Source organism: Amblyraja radiata, chromosome 4 (assembly GCF_010909765.2).
Source record: "Amblyraja radiata isolate CabotCenter1 chromosome 4, sAmbRad1.1.pri, whole genome shotgun sequence".
In the NCBI taxonomy this organism is placed as follows: Eukaryota; Metazoa; Chordata; class Chondrichthyes; order Rajiformes; family Rajidae; genus Amblyraja; species Amblyraja radiata.
The window spans coordinates 55,414,186-55,431,044 of record NC_045959.1 but is presented as its reverse complement, the minus strand read 5'-3'; the positions used below and the strand labels follow the sequence as shown (position 1 = coordinate 55,431,044).

At 46.1% G+C, this 16,859-nt stretch overlaps 2 protein-coding genes and 1 non-coding gene across 3 annotated transcripts in view; 1 reads left to right on the top strand and 2 right to left on the bottom strand.

The window, feature by feature from the left end:
* The window catches only part of matn2 (matrilin 2), a 28,888-nt gene extending 23,021 nt beyond the window's left edge, over positions 1–5,867 (top strand). Inside the window, exons 7-10 of the mRNA XM_033019473.1 lie at positions 19–432; positions 2,840–2,992; positions 4,596–4,688; positions 5,445–5,867. Of these exons, the coding sequence (XP_032875364.1) occupies positions 19–432; positions 2,840–2,992; positions 4,596–4,688; positions 5,445–5,500 (716 nt within the window). The 3' untranslated portion in view covers positions 5,501–5,867. The remainder of the gene's footprint in view (positions 1–18; positions 433–2,839; positions 2,993–4,595; positions 4,689–5,444) is intronic.
* A 3,361-nt stretch (positions 5,868–9,228) lies between these two features.
* On the bottom strand, positions 9,229–16,586 carry rpl30 (ribosomal protein L30). The gene is made up of 4 exons (XM_033019472.1): positions 16,386–16,586; positions 12,338–12,483; positions 9,761–9,891; positions 9,229–9,329 (listed from the first exon to the last, which is right to left on the bottom strand). Exons 1-4 carry the CDS (start codon positions 16,404–16,406, stop codon positions 9,280–9,282), a joined length of 348 nt encoding a protein of 115 aa, XP_032875363.1. The 5' UTR covers positions 16,407–16,586; the 3' UTR covers positions 9,229–9,279.
* LOC116972630 lies at positions 9,483–9,615 on the bottom strand. The gene has a single exon (XR_004411837.1). It is a non-coding gene; the product is annotated as a small nucleolar RNA SNORA72 (small nucleolar RNA).
* Positions 16,587–16,859: the final 273 nt, after the last annotated feature.

Below are 16,859 nucleotides of genomic sequence, written 5' to 3'. Positions count from 1 at the left end.
ACGTGTATTCTTTTGTAGAGTGTAGCAGTGGAGCAATGGATCTTGTCTTCATTATTGACGGATCAAAAAGACTTGGAGCCCGGAATTTCCAGTTGGTGAAACAGTTTGTCAACAACATCGTGGACGGATTGGAAGTGGCGCCGAATGCGACTCGGGTGGGTCTGGCGCAGTACTCCGCCAGAGTCCGGACGGAATTCCCTCTCAGACGCTACAGCACGGCCAAGGAAGTCAAGGCAGCCGTGAGCCGGACAAAATACGCGGGTCAAGGATTGGGATGGGGAGTGGCCGTAAGGCAGCTCTTCAAGCAGAGTTTCAGGGTGGTGGAAGGAGCCCGGCACCTTTCCCGCAACATCCCCAGAGTGGCCATCATGTTCACTGATGGCCGGGAGCAAGGCAACATGGCGGAATGGGCAACCAAAGCAAAGCAGAACGGTAACATGTCCTATCACAATGACCAATAATGAATAATCCTCCTGATGTACACAGGGGACCATTCTACCCATCTTCCCAGCATTGGTATTTGTAAACATCAGGTCATAAGTCATAGGAACAGAATTAATTTGGCCCATTGAGTCTACTCCGCCATCCAATCATGGATGGTCTATCTTTCCCTCTCAACCCCATTCTCCTCCCTTCTTCCCATAACCTTTGACGCCCTACTAATCAAGAACCTGTTAATCTCTGCTTTAAAAATATCCAATGACTTGACCTTCTCAGCCATCTAGTGGCAATGAATTCCAGATTCACCACCCTCTGGCTAAAGAAATTACTAATTTCCTCTCTAAAGGAAACACCTCCACAATTAGTCCCCCCTGCACCCTTTGCATTATCTTCATCCAAGTCCCTGTGGAAAGTAACATTTGGATCTGTTCCCCAGTCTTTGCAGCCAGATTTTATAAAGTTGGCTCAATGACCAAGAGAGTCAAAACTTTTCATGGTGGCGCAGCGGTAGAGCTGTTACCTCACAGCGACAAAGACCCGTGTTCAATCCTAACTGAGGGTGCTGTCTGTACAGAGTTTTTACGTCCACGCTCAGGTTTCCTCCCACATTCTCAAGACGTGCAAGTTTGTAGGTTAATTGACTTTGGTAAATTGCCCCTAGTGTGTAGGATGAGAAAGTGGGATAACACAGCACTAGTGCAAATGGGCTGTTTGGCGCGGGCTCGGGGGGCTAATCTAAACTAAATTAATGCATTTATTAGTAGAAACAATGCCATCATCTCCCAGATTGTTGCTGATCGTATCTTCCTCTCGGACTCCCCATGTTAGTCTTCTACCCTCTCTGGACCTGTTTATTTCCAACTGCAGGCGAGATATCAACCGTCTTGACTTCTTCACTCCCCTTGCCCCCTCCAGTCTCACCCCTGCTGAGCGAACAGCCCTCCACTCACTCAGCAACATTGCCATAAAACATAGGAGCAGAATTTGGCCATTCAGCCCATCAAATCTATTCCACCATTTCATCACACCTGATCTATTTTTCCCTTTCAACTCCATTCTCCAGCCTTCTCTCCGTAACCAATGACACCTCTTACTGATCAAGAACCGATCAACCTCTGCTTCAACATTTTCACCTCATACACAGCCCCTGATCATGACCCTACAGATGACCCCCCAGGCCATCATCTCCCAAACTGTTTCTGATCTCATCTTCTAAGCGTTCCTATCTATATTACTAAAAGTCTGATCTTGACCGCTTTTGGCCCACTGTGCTGCGATTTCCGAGAGAACGCCGCCACCTACGGCCGTCATTTTTGGCCACCTCGATCAGAGCCCACGTCTGCCTTCCTGGACCAGAGTATTTTTCCCATCGATGAAAAATCAGAGAGAAATTAATGTTTTAAAAAAATCACCATTCTCTCTGCTGCCCCTGCTGGAGGGAGGGGGAGGGACTATAAAACCAGGAAGTGGTGTGCCTCAATCAGTCTCTGCAAGATGGAGTTCACTCTGAGCTCTGATTGACACTGAACAAATGTCTACACAACTGTGAGTACCCTTAATGTGGTTTGAAAATGAAAATATGGTTAGTTTGAAGTAAAAAAGCACTGCCTGCAAATGGTTGTTTGGGTTGAAGTAAAAAGGCACTCTCTCTCTCTCTCTCCCCCCTCCCCTCTCCCCACCTCTCTCTCTCCCTATCCCTCTCTCTTTCTCTCTCTCCCCCCCCCGTCTCTCTCCCTTTCTCCCCATGCCCCCCTCTCCCCCCCTCCCTCTCCTCTCCCCCCTCTCTCTCCCCTCTTTTTCTCCCCCTCCTCCCCTCCCCCACCGTCCCTCCCCTCCACACACCCCTACCCCCTTCCCTCCACCTCCCTGCTCCCCTCACCCCCCTCAGCACACCCTCTCCCCCTCTCTCTCCCCCCTCTAAACCCCCTTCCCTCCACACCCCCTAACCTCCCCCCTCCCTGCTCCCCACCTCTCCCCCTCACCCCTCCTCTCTCTCACCCTCTCTCTCTCCTCCCCCACCTTTCCCCTCCTCCCCCACCTTTCCCCCTTCACCCACCCTCCCTCTTCACCTACCCTCCCTCTTCTCCACCTCCCTCTCCATCTTGCCCCTCTCTCTGTGTCTCTGTCTCTCTCTCTGTCTCTGCCCCCCCCCCCCCCCCCCCTCTAGATGTGACTGTAATTTGGGGGCTATGCGTCAGTAGATAGGGTGGTTATGGGGTAAAAGGAGCAAATTAATAATATTAATATAATATCAAGGGGGGTAATTAGCGTGAGTGCGGGGGGGTAGTTAGTGTGTGTGACGCTGCATGCCGCCTCCCCCCCCACAACCGCACGTTGGGCGAACAGACCCAACGGGCCTGCACTTGGTCTAGTAACATTTATTAATCTGTCTCGACAGGTATCAATATATATGCTGTTGGGGTTGGGGAGACAATTGAAGAACGACTGCAGCAAATTGCTTCATTTCCTCAAGATGAACACTTGTATTACGCAAGAAACTCCAGGTCCATGGGTGAAATTGCTGAAAAAGTGAAGGCACAGATTTGCAAAGGTACCTCAGATTACGTACCGCAATATATCTATTTATTTGCCTGTGGATTGGCAAAACCCATACCAGAGGCAAAGTATGTATAACTCTGAACGGGCTCAGGCTAAAATACACAAAGAGTAGTGGGCTGTATGGCCCTTCATGCTCATTCTGCCACTCATCAAGATCATGGCTGTCCTCATAAAACACAGTACAGGAACAGGCCTTTCAGCCTAGTGTCCGCACCTAACATGGTACTGTTAAACTAATCACCTCTACCTGCACACGATTCATATACCCCCACTCCCTACATATCCACGTGCCCTTTCCACCTCTACCTCCAATATTCCATAAAGGAATGCTTCCATTCGCAAAGGGCAAGTTTCCATACTCTACCGCTAAGCTGGTTATGAAGACAGACACAAGGAACTGCAGATGTTGGTATACAAACAAAGACAAAGTGCTGGAGTAACTCAGTAAGCAACCTAACCTGCTGAGTTACTCTAGCCCCTTTGTGTCAAGTTGTGGAGTCTGACCTAGATGTGCCAATTACATATTTCTGTACTTCAGATGACAATTTATTTCACTAATGTATAAGCAGGCCATTGAGATCATCTCGATCCAAAATGCCAACCATGTTGCTGGATCCACCGAGTTCCTCCTTCAGTTCGTTATATTGCTCTAGACCGCAGCATCTGCTGTCTCTTGTGCCACCATTGTGAAAAGGGACAAGTTTTATGGGGAATAATTTTCTCCCTCTTTAAGGGCCTGTCCCGCGAGCATGCGGCAAGCGCGACCAAACTGGAAGCAGGGGCCGCGCGGAGGTCGAGTGATCCCCGTACAGGGCCTGTCCCACCAGCATGCGACCAAACCGGAAGCGGGGGCCGCGCGGAGGTCGAGTGATCCCCGTACAGGGCCTGTCCCACCAGCATGCGACGAGCGCGACCAAACCAGAGGCGGGGGCCGCGCGGAGGTCGAGTGATCCCGTATGAGTTGACGTGAAGTTCGAGCGAACCTGTAAAAGGCTACCCTGCACACCTCCTTTAAACTTTGCTCATCTCACCATAAAGCTATGCCCTCTAGTATTTGAAAGTAATGAAAATACTGTGCCTTGAATTTATCTCAGTAGAGGCATTAATAATTATAACCAAAGTAACCCGCAAATGATGTGTTCATAAGTTCCAAATTTATACGAGCAGAATTAGGCCATTCGGCCCATCAAGTCTACTCCACCATTCAATCATGGCTGATCTCTTTCCTTCTCAACCCATTACATCTGCCTTCCCCCCCCCCCCCCCCCCCATAACCTCCAATATCCATACTGATCAAGAATCTGTCAATCTCTTCCGTTAAAATATCCATTGACTTCCACTGCCTACTGTGGCAATGAATTCCACAGATTCATCACCGTCTGACTAAAGAAATTCTTCCTCATCACCCTCCTAAAAGTACATCCATTTATTCTGAGACTATGCCCTCTGGACCTAGACTCCCCTACTAGTGGAAACATCCTCTCCACATCCACTATCCAGGCTTTTCACTATTCCCAGTTGATATGCCCTGTAGATACTGCAAGTCTCCATCTTTACATAAGAGTTGATTCATACATATTTTTAATTCTTTGCAGGAAATCCATCAGCTGGTGATCGATGCAAATGCCAAGCAGTTATGGCTTTCCAGATACAAGCTAATGAAGAAATACAAAGATTAACCCAGAGATATATCCTTTACTGTACAAAATTTAGATTTGTATTTCACTGCGGCAAACCACCTACTTTATCATGCATGCATTTTGAGATTATAGCAGTTATAAGCATTTTGGAATGCATAGTTGTGGCATCGCAGATGTCAGTGAGCCAAGAGAGGAGAGCCACTGGTAACTGCAGGATTGAGGACAGCTCTTAATGTATAAACTCTGAGTTAAGAGTTATTCATTGTTCAGTTTGGTTCAGTTCCAAGTTCAGTTTGGTCAGGTTATCGGAAAGATGATGTCAAGCTGGAAAGGGAGCAGAGATTTACAAAGATGTTGCCGCGACTCGAGGGCCTGAGCTATAGGAGGCGGAGACTCTAGGACTTTGTTCCTTGGAGCGCAGGAAGATGATCCTAGAGAAGTGTGCAAAATCATGAGGAATAGATTGGGTAAACACCCAGAGTAAGGGAATCGAGAACCATAGGTTTAAGGTGAGGTGAAATGTTTTTATGGGAATCTTAGAGGTAACTTTTTGTTACACAAAGGGTGTTGAGTGTATGGAACGAGCTGTAAGGTAGATTGAGGCAGGTACTATCACAACATTTAATAATCATTTGGACAGGTACTTGGATAGGATCAGTTTAGAGGGCAGTGGGCCAAACATGGGCAGGTGGGACATGTGTAGCTGGTCGATCTGGGCAAGTTGGGCTGAAGGGCCTATTTCCATGCTGAATGATTATGACTAAGACTCCAAAAAATAATTCCAGTTCCTTAACTACAACCCACTAGATGAAGTACTGAAAAGGCTGAAGACTGTTGAAAATTATGTCACAACCAAGTAGGAACAACAAAAAACACTGTCCTTTGCCCTCACTGTAAATGGGGGAGCTGCAGCATGGTGCACTGGGTAGCTTTACAATCAAAGAACACTGTCAATGTACACATTTAATGGAATCCAATTGACAAAAGAGAATTATTGTCTCTACTGTACATCACTGACAGTGCGGCATTTTATATTTGTATGCCAGCTAGTACACTACCAACTTCTAACGCCTGGAATGAAAATATGCAAACTCAACCATTTGAGGTTTTTTTTAAATTTCAAAAGCTATTGCAAGTCATTGAAATATACCTACTACCTTTTATGCATAGTTTTCTAACCAATTGTGAAATGTTTATGATGCAAATAAAGATGGCAGAATGCAATTACTCGTTCAACTTCATAGCCTTTCTCCTCATCAAGCAGATCTATATGAACACTCAATTCCACACGAGGGGAATTGATAGGGTGAATGCAGTCTTTCACCCAGAGTGGGGGGAACCAAGAACCAGAGGACATAAGTTCAAGGTGAGAGGAGAAACTAAGAACCTGAGGGGCAACTTTTTCACTCAGAGGATAGTGGGTGCATGGAATGAGCCGTCAGAGGAAGTTGAAGCAAAGTGGATAGCTTCACGTTTATCCACATTAAACTGCATCTTCCCACTCACCCAACTTGTCCAATTCACTCCGCATCCTCAATAGCATCCTCCTCACAGTTCACACTGCCACCCAGCTTTGCTTTCATCTGCAAATTTGCTAATGTTACTTTTGATCCCTTCATCTAAATCATGAATGTATATTGTAAACAGCTGCGGTCTCGGCACCGGGCCTTGCGGTACCCCACTAGTCACTGCCTGCCATTCTGAAAGGGAACCCGTTAATCCCTATTCCTTGTTCCCTGTCTGCCAAACCAATTTTCTGTCCATGTCAGTACCCTACCCCCAATACCATGTGCTCTAATTTTGCCCACTAATCTCCTATGTGGGACCTTATCAAAGGCTTTCTTAAAGTATAGGTACACGACATCCACTGGTTCACCCTTGTCTATTTTCCTAGTCACATCGATAAAAAATGCCAGAAGATCAGTCAAGCATGATTTCCCCTTTGTAAACATGCTGACTCGGACTGATCCTGTTACTGCTTTCCAAATGTGCCGCTATTTCACCTTTTATAATTGACTTCAGCATCTTCCCCACCACTGATGTCAGGCTAACTGGTCTATAATTCAGTTTTCTCTCTCCCTCCTTTCTTAAAAAGGGGGATATCATTAGCTACCCTGCAATCCACAGGAACTGATCCTGAATCTATAGAACATTGGAAAATGATCACCAATGCGTCCATGATTTCTCGAGCCACTCCCTTAAGTACCCTGGGATGCAGACCATCAGCCCCATGGGATTTATCAGCCTTCAGCCTACCCAACACCATTTCCTGCCATTCCTCCGTCACCATAGGTCCTCTGGCCACTAGTACATCTGGGAGATTGTTTAGGTCTTCCATAGTAGAGACAGATTCAAAGTACCTGTTCAACTCACCTGCCATTTCCTTGTTCCCATAATAAATTCATCTGTTTCTGTCTTTAAGGGACCCACATTTGTCTCAACTAATTTTTCCTCTTCACATACATAAAGAAGCTTTAACTATCCTCCTTTATCTTCTTGGCTAGCTTAACTTCATACCTCATCTTTTCTCCCCATATTGCCTTTAAATTACCCAATCCTCTGACTTCCCGCTCATCGTTGCTGTTATACTTTTTTATTTTTATACTGTCCTTGACTTCCCTTGTCAGCCATGATCCCCTTAGAATCATTCTTCTTCTTTAGAATGAACTGATCCTGCACTTTCTGTATTATTCCCAAAATACCTGCCATTGTTGTTCCACTGTCATCCCTGCTAGGGTATCTTTCCAGTCAACTTTGGCCAGCTCCTCCCTCATGCCTCCATAGTCCCCTTTGCTCAACTGTAATACTGACACTTCCGATATTCCCTTCTCCCTCTCAAATTGTAGATTAAAATTGATCATATTATGGTCACTACCTCCCATGCAGCAATCGGCAACCTGAAATCATCCGGCCCGCAGGCGTGTTTTTTTTCCAAATTCATTTTCACGACCTGGGAACTGTAGCCAGTCCCGGGGACGTGAGCTGATCTGCAGCTAGTCCTGGGGTTCACAGGCGATCTCGGCTCTACAGCCAATCCCGAGGCAGGTGAGCCGACCTGGGAACTGTAACTAGTCTCGGGGCACGCGAGGGACCTGGGAACTGCAGAAAACCCAATTGAAAAACACATGAAAACTAATGAGAAAAACAACACCAAGCGTCAATGGCGATAGATGTGGCCCGCCATCCCCTCACAGACATGGGTTCTGGCCCCTTTGCAGAACAAGGTTGTCAACCCCTGTCCTAATGGCTCCTTTACCTTGAGTTCCCTTATCAAATCCAGTTCATTACACAACACTAAGTCCAGAATTGCCTTCTCCCTGGTAGGCTCCAGTACAAGCTGCTATAAGAATCCATCTCGGAGGCCCTCCACAAACTCCCTTTCTTGGGATCTAGTACCAACCTGATCTTCCCAATCTACCTGCATGTTGAAATCTTCCATAACCACCATAGCATTACATTTGCGACATGCCAATCTTAACTCTTGTTTCAACTTGCACCCTAGGTCCAGGCTACTGTTTGGGGGCCTGTAGATAACTCCCATTAGGGTCTTTTTACCCTTACAATTCCTCAGTTCCATCCATACTGACTCCTGATTCTTTGTCACGCCTTGCAAGGGACTGAATTTAATTCCTTACCAACAGAGCTACCCCATCCTCTCTGCCCACCTGTTTGTCTTTTCGATAGGACGTATACCCCTGAATATTCAGTTCCCAGCCCATGTCCTCTTGCAGCCATGTCTCTGTAATTCCCACATCATACTTGCCAATTTCTAACTGAGCCTTAAGCTCATCCACTTTATTTCTTAGAGTTTGCGCATTCATATACAACACTAACTTTGGTGTTCACCTCCCCTCTCACACCCATCACTATTGGCCATGACCTTACTCTCTTATTCATTCTCAAACTTTCCTTCCCATTAATTCGGGAGTCTTTTGTAACTTTTCCTGTACTCACTTCCCCTTTAACTCCATCTTTATACTCCCAATTTGTCAACTCCTCACAACCACTATTAAGTTTAAACCCACACGGGTAGCAAACCTGCCTGCCAGAATGTTGGTCCCCCTCCAGTTAAGGTGTAACTCGCCCCTTTTCTACAGGTCACCTCTACCCCAGAAGAGATCCCAGTGGTCTATAAATCTAAATTCCTGCTCCCTGCACCAGCCCCCCCATTCAGATCCCCTATCTCCCTGTTCCTGCCCTCACTAGCACGAGGCACAGGAAGCAATCCAGAGATAGCCACCCTAGAAGTCCTGCTTTTCAGTCTTCTTCCTAACTCTCTAAATTCACGTTGCAGAACCTCCTTCCTCTTCTTCCCGATGTCGTTTGTGCCCACGTGCACAACTACCTTCAGCTGCTCACCTTCCCTCTCGAGGATGTTCTGAAGTCAGTCCGTGACATCTTGAACCCTGGCACCAGAGAGGCACCAGACCATTCTCGAGTCTCGCCTGCCGCCACAGAATCTCCTGCCCGTACCTCAGACAATCGAGTCACCCACCACTATGGCTCTGCCCGACGTCGGTCTCGCCAGTCTTCTGTGAATCTCCCATGGGCAAACTTGGAGCGCGTTATTAGAAATGAAAACATCTCGTCTTTTTATGGAATAGCTTTATTTGTAAAATATTTCAGAGTCACAGTCAATTTATTTCTCACTGATCTGCTCCGGCATACTTCTGATGATGTCAGAGTCACCTGAAATACATTAAATGCAAAATTAATTTCCTGTTAAGTATAAATGATACAGAAAATATTCATATCAACAGCATTTGGTCCATCTCTTCTGGAACCAAGGCCTTTTCACCTATAGATGGGACAAATGTTTTGTTGCATAGTACAATAAACCCAAGTTGTTGCGGGCAAATATTACAACAGAACTTCGTAAAACTAGTCCCGTTGACAATAAGCACAGCGTTAATCTAGCGAATTACTAGCCTGACTTGACTAGAAATTAAAATCAAGCCAGCGAGAATATTCGCATTAACACAAGTAATCAAAACTAGGTATGGAAGAGCCTTTAGCACATTAACACATTATTAATGTACTGTGTAAAACAGCAACAGCTACACCACAGGATCAGATAGTAACATGTATCTGAATGCAGTCCAAGGCATTGTATAAATTACCTGGATCAATGATGGCCAGTGTGCACACTCTGTAGTATTTACCACAGGCCGTACCTAGCTCGATATTGTTGCCACTATAATGATGGACACCAGTCTTGGCTAACATGGCATAGTATTCAATTTCTGATTTCCTGAAACAAACACAACAAGACAGTATCAAAGTACACTGAACTTTTAACAAGGCTGCCCAATTGAAAGCAAAATGCTCCAAATGCATGGAACTGATATTAGAGAAGAGAGAAGATCCGTTTGAGATATATCTCAAAGTGATCTTTTCTATTTGAACTATTTTAAAGGTAATTTTACATAATGGAAGCATCGAATTAGCATCAGATTGGTATGGGTTCTGCAGCAAAGGTAGGAGAATGGGGTTGAGAGGGAAAGATAGATCAGCCATGATTGAATGGCGGAGTAGACGTGATGGGCCGAATGGCCTAATTCTGCTCCTCGAACTTATGAACTAAGAATGTTGTTCAGGCATCAATGTGCCATGTCAATATAAATCATGTACCAGCCATATACAGGGAGGTGAATTAGTTTGGAACCCAGTGACAGCCTACCAATTGTAATTTATGCAATGAGTACAAAAAATAAAATAAAAAAGGCTAACACAAAATAACTAATTTTCAGTCAAAATCCACACCACAGCTTTACATAGTTATCAAATTGTACATTTTCATTGGTAACTTTTATCGACTATTTGCAATCTATACCAATGATTTGGTTGAAGCGACCGAGTGCATTGTAGCCAAATTTGCTGATAATACAAAGGTAGCTCATCAAATTACGAGGTAGATACAAAGACATTGCAAAGAGATTTAGCTGGGGTAAGTGAGCGGGCAAGAAATTGGCAGATGGAAGACACATGGGAAAATGTAGTTACCTACTTTAGAAAGAGCAATCGCAAGAATGGAATGGCTTGATAGTAATCATGTATAGTCTTTCTGCTGACTGGTTAGCACGCAACAAAAGCTCTTCACTGTACTAAACTAAACTTAAAACGAAATTAATGTAAAAGCTGGATAACAAACTGTAGTTAGTACGACAGATTTATCATTACACTCTTCAGATTTCATTCCTTTCTATATCTTTCATAGTCTATTTGTTATTGGAATTCCATTACCAACATCTTTCATTAAAATGACAGGAAATTTGAAAGCCCAGAATAACCATCGGACTGACAAGCATATGCATTTCACCAATGGAGAGATCATAGTATGAATACTAAATCATATGTACAACTATGGTGATGTTCAACTGCAAAGAAAATCTTGCTTGCGGAAACAAAGGCACATAGACACAACACACAAAACCACAAATTCATACACAACTTGCACTCAAATTCTCCAAACACTAAAAGAACGCATAGAAAACAAGATATTAGTACATTATTACATTGCCGGGGCCAAGGAAAGAGCGTTCACGTCGCGGCCCTGTTTCAACCAATCTTTCCACCACCACGCACAAGAAGCACAAGAAGCGCAAGACAGACACCATTGGGCAGATGCCAAGAAGTGTGTTCAGCTCTGGCTGAACAACTTCTAATCTTGTGTGTGGACTCGATAAGAAGAAGAATTACATTGCCAAATGCAACATATAAAAGTTAGGAAATGGTACAGACAAATCAGTGTTTTATCTGGAAGGTACAGTTGGGTCATGGAAGGCAGGAAGGAGCTTAAATGACATACGCCGTATCTCCTGCAGTTAAATGACTTAGTTTAGATACTGCGTTGGGTAAACAAAATTGTTTCATTAATGGCCAACTGCTTTGCATAACATTCCTGTTCAGTTCAAAAGCTGGACCCTGAGCTTCCAGTTACTTTGTTACTAATTGTCCATTTCATTCCCACTGTGCCCAGCAATGCTGTTCTGAAGCTTAAGATTGCAGTTGCCTTCTGATTTACAAATTACAACCACTTGATTTAACAAGTTCAACAATTCCTTTTGCATCTCATATCTCTGCTATTTTTGCCCCATTTCTGCTGGTTGAAGGATATGCTCCTTCTTGCTTACCCCTTTCAGAGATGTCATTTGTTGTTCACTATCCTGCAACACCATTTCAGCCAGCCATTCCACTAGTTTTCAGGTCATCCTCCATTCAGACACATTATTTTGCTCCATCCCCTAATCACCCCCCCCCCACCTGTATCCACCTATCACTTGACAGGCATTGTCCCATCCCATCTCCATTTTTCAGTCCCCCTCGCACCACAATTAGTCTGAAGGGCCCCAACACAAAATATCGCCCATCCATGTTCTCCAGAGATGCTGCCTGACCTGACCCGCCGAGTTACTCCAGCATTTTGCCTCTTTTCAGTAAGTCAACATCTGCAATTCCTTGCATCTACCTTTCATTTTGTTCTATTTCACCTCCCTCCCTCCAATTATACGCTTGCTTTATTTTGACCGTTTAAAAGTTCCGAACGGTATTCAACCTGAAGTATTTCACTGTCCAAATGTTCACTTAGTGAGGACTTTATATTTCTATATTGCAACACATTGCCAGAAGGAAGAAATCCAAAATAATGGAGAATTTCAGTGATATTGTGTTATTCATCTCAAAATGCTGCAACTCACCTCAAGGCTGGACAGTTGTTCGCAAGAATGACCAGCTTGGCTTTGCCCTGACGAATCATTTTCAAAGTCTGTTTGTAGCCTAGCACATATTTACCACTTTTCATCACCAGTTGGAGCCTGGAATTGATGGATTCCAAAGACTTTTTCTGCATTTAGAACAAAAGTCATTATGAAAAAATCTACAAGCACAATCAAAAATTACAAATTAAAAACAGGATGCGCAACCAACTCCAATATAGTTTGATGGCTAATATCTCTCAAAATACAGACGCCAAAACTAATAAATTCGATAAATTCATGTAGATTCATTGTCATCATTTCAATAGGGCTTTTGAGCAAGAAAAGTAAGAGTCAAAGGGGAGGGTAAATATAAATAATTGTTTTACTATTTAATATTTAATTTTAAAGATAATATACTTGCATTTTATTCGATTTAAAAGGGTCCAAATAGTAAATGTTATAATCTTCATGGTCGGCAAAACAACCTCAGCTTTGTCGCCCTTCAAAGGTTATATGGGGCATTCGAGATACGGTTAAAGGGCCAGCAAAATAGGCCTTTGCTCGTTCAATAAACTATGGGCAGTGGCCCATTAGCATGTTAAGCATGCTAATGGCCCAGCCAGCATGTTCAAAGCTCCAGAAAATGACTATTTCAATGGACAATATGTGCAGGAGTGTGCATTTGGCCCTTCGAGGCGGCACTGCCATTCACTGTGATCATGGCTGATCATCCACAATCAGTGCCCCATTCCTGCCTTAAGTGGGACCCGAATCCCTCGGCATCATCACAGAGCGACCTCAGTGGGTTGGTGACTGTCGGCTGCGCCTCTCGCCTTTTCCAGTAGCTGTCCGTTCTTTCAATCACCACGTTTGCATTGACATTGAATGAGCAGCGGCGGGCCACAGCCAGCGCGGAGAAGCGATGCCCAGCCGAGCCAACAGACAGCCCCGGACCGACAGGGCAGCGGAACTCTCCCGCAGACACCCACCCAATAAAAGCCCCTCTCCCCTACGCCAGTCCTTGCCTCCTGCCATCTATCCCTTTGATTACCGTTCCTTTGTGGGAACCGCTGCTCAACGATTCCAATCGCTGCATCGACTGAGGCCGGAGCTCCGGGTCTGGGGAGAATCACACCTGCCCTCCCCCACCACTGTAGGGGCCAACAGGCAGCTATTGGAAAACGCAAGAGGCGCAGCCAACAGTCATCGGCTCGCCGAGGTCGCTCTGTGACCTGTGTCGATGCTGAGGGATTCGGATCCCACTCACTGTGGGGGAGGGCAGGTGCGATTTTCCCCTAGACCCGGAGCCCCGGCCTCAGTCGGTGCAGCAACGGGAATCGATGAGCAGCGGTTCTCGCAAAGGAGAGGGGCTTTTATTGGGCGGGTGACAGCAGAGTTCCACTGTCCTGTCAGTCCGGAGCTGTCGGTTGACCCGGCACTTTTTCTCCACGCTGGCTGTGGGCCGCTGCTGCTCCAGTCTCTCGCCGACTCCCACTCGCATCTGCCCCCGCTCTCCCGCACCTGGCACCCCTGTTCCTCAGATTAAATATATTTTTAAAGATAAGAATTTACATAGTTTACGCAGCCAGCGCTACATTCGCTTTTTCTTTATAGCGAGTGACCTTTGACAAATCCCATGATTCCTTGTATTTTTCGGAATACCAAACTCGCTTATTGCCCTCCACTGCCTTCTGAGGCAGAAAATTCCAGATTCACAACTCTCTGGGTGAAAACATTTTTCCTCATCTCTGTTCTAAATGGCCTATATCTTATTCTTAAACTGTGGCCCCTGGTTCTGGACTCGCCCAACATTGGAAACACGTTTCCTGCCTCTAGCGTGTCTAATCCCCTAATTATCTTATATGTTTCAATAAGATGCCCTCTCATCCTTCTAAATTTCAGTGTATACAAGCCCAGCCGCTCCATTCTATCAACATATGATAGTCCCACCATTCCGGGAATTAACCCCATGAACCTACGCTGCACTCCCTCAATAGCATGAATGTCCTTCCTCAAATTTCCTCACTAGGGCCCTGCACAACTGCAGATGGACCTCTTTGCTCCCATACTCAACTCCTCCTCGTTATGAAGGCCAACATGCCATTAGCTTCCTTCACTGCCTGCTGTATCTGCATGCTTACTTTCAGTGACTGATGAACAAAGACCCCCAGATCTCGTTGTACTTCCCCTTTCGTCATTGTCCTTTGTGTCTGGAAAGAAATCTCTCTGATCAATGATTGCACTGAGAGACCACTGTCCCCTCACTCCATTTCATGCCATTTCTGCAGTTATCCATCTTTCAATCACCACCTTTGCATTGACATTGAATGATCCAACTCCATTAGAATGGTTAATGCTGGGTACTTGAGCGCATTGATATAGAAGGATGTCGGGGTCCACATCTATAGCTTGTTTAACTTGTCATGATCAGCAGAGGCATTCTGGGCAAAGTGTCTGGCCTGTCCCTGTGCTGTACTGTTCTATGTTCTCAGCCAATGGGGAGAGAATGGTAAAGTGGCGATGAGGTCAAGATTGGATCATCCATGGCCTTAATGTGCAGAAGCAGCTTGAAGAACAGACGGCTGCTCCTGTTAAGGTTGTCATTAAAATCATTACCTACTCATACAACTGGCTTGTAACTTGGTCCCACCAATTTCAGAGAGACGGCAGACTACTGGGACTGAACATTCAACACCAATCATGCCCGATTTGCTTCAACTCAAAGTCTGCACTATTCACCATAATTCCAGACTATAGAGAAAAAGATTATTTGGAAAATCTTTGCATGAGGTGGAGAATTTATTAATGCCACTGTTTTAGCTAGACTAGATTCGTTTTTCTCTACCAGGCACCTTGTTCATCATCTACCTTGAGTTCGTTGATCTACATTGATCCACAGTCAAGCAATAGATTAATTAAAAGTTTATACTCTTGATTTTAAAAAGTAGCAAGCTGGGCTCAAAATTGGCTCAGGAATCAAATGCAACGGCCAATGGACATCACTGGGGACTGTGGATTGTAGGTGTGCCATGTCCTGCAATTTTGGCTATGCACCAAAAGCATGAGCTCCACGAATGTGGGTGGAAGAAAGCTAAATCAGATTGAAGATTTCTATCATTAGAAAGATTGCAGACTTGTCACCGTGGGGTGACAAGTAGTAGTACCCAGACAAACGTCAGAGGTTGTTTGAGAGAAACACAGAGAGGCTCCTGAGCAGGTGAAGAGTGATCTCCATTTGTAGTTCAGAGAACTTGACATTGAACCTCAAAGGTGTGTTGCATCTGTCAGACTCTGAAAATTGTGTATGGCAGGGAAAACACAGCAAGTCATTATATCCATGGACTATCCCAGTGGGAAACATCCTTCCTGACACCAGGTGTGGTCCAACCTTGTCACTCTTTTGCAACCAGTGCCCATGCGAGCGTAACCTCCATGAGATAGCCCAGCTGTTGGCGGTTGTGCAGTAAACAAGCAGAATTCCTCGTGATCAGTTTAATTTGGCATCTCGTCCAGGCATGGATACTGTGAGCCGAAGCCCCTGTTCCTGTGTACTGTGCTTAGAGATACAGCATGGAAACAGGCCATTCAGTCACATGAGACTACCCCAGACATTCTCGCTAGTTCTATGTCATCCCACTTTCTCATCTCCACTTTAGGGACAATTTAAAGGCCAAGTACCCTACAAACTGTGCGCTGTCACCCAATCCAGATCTCCGCCACTGACCGCTCTGGAGAACAAGCCCGGTCCCTGCTGCTTCTCTGGGCGTTTATCATCCTCCAGAGGGCACCGGAGGACGTGGCGCCTTCCCCGCCCAAGAGCCCTGGGAGGAGGGGGAGGCGGCCCACGTTGAGGATGCAGGAGGGACGGCCTCTGGTATCTCGCCCCCACCAACCAGCCTGGAGCCTCGAGCCTGTGCCGTTAGACCAGGACCTCTGACCGGGCTTCAACCGTCAGACCGGGGCCTGAGCCGTCAGACCAGACCGGGGCCTCTCCACGTGGATCAGGCCCGGATACCCCTTGCACACCCTGCCGCTCCCGACCACTCACCGTCTTCTTTGCCGCCACCATTTTGCCCGCTGTGTTTGTTGCCGGGGTAGAGTGTGTAAGGGGTTCGCGGCAGCGGCTCCGGGGGCTGAGACGGGGCGAGCGGTAGCGCCGGCGAGGCCACCTCAAGATGGCCGGGCAGAGAAAGGAAGGAGCTCCCACAATGCATCGCCTGCTGCAGCCGCGGGCGGCGGGATGACGTCAGCGCGCAGGGCGGCCGAGGGGGCGGGATGACGTCAGCCGCGGGATCTTTGGGCGTCAAGACGCAAGGGGGGGGGGGCACGTGATCCGCCCCGGCACCATGGCAACCTCGGCCATGGCCAACATTAGATTCAAATGCTTCACAAATTATAGGAGCAGAATTAGGCCATTGGGCCCATCGAGCCTACTCCGTTATTCAACCATGGCTAGTTGTCTATCTTCGGTTTAAATCAGCATCTGCAGTTCCTTCCTACACATTCAATCTCTGCCTTCGAA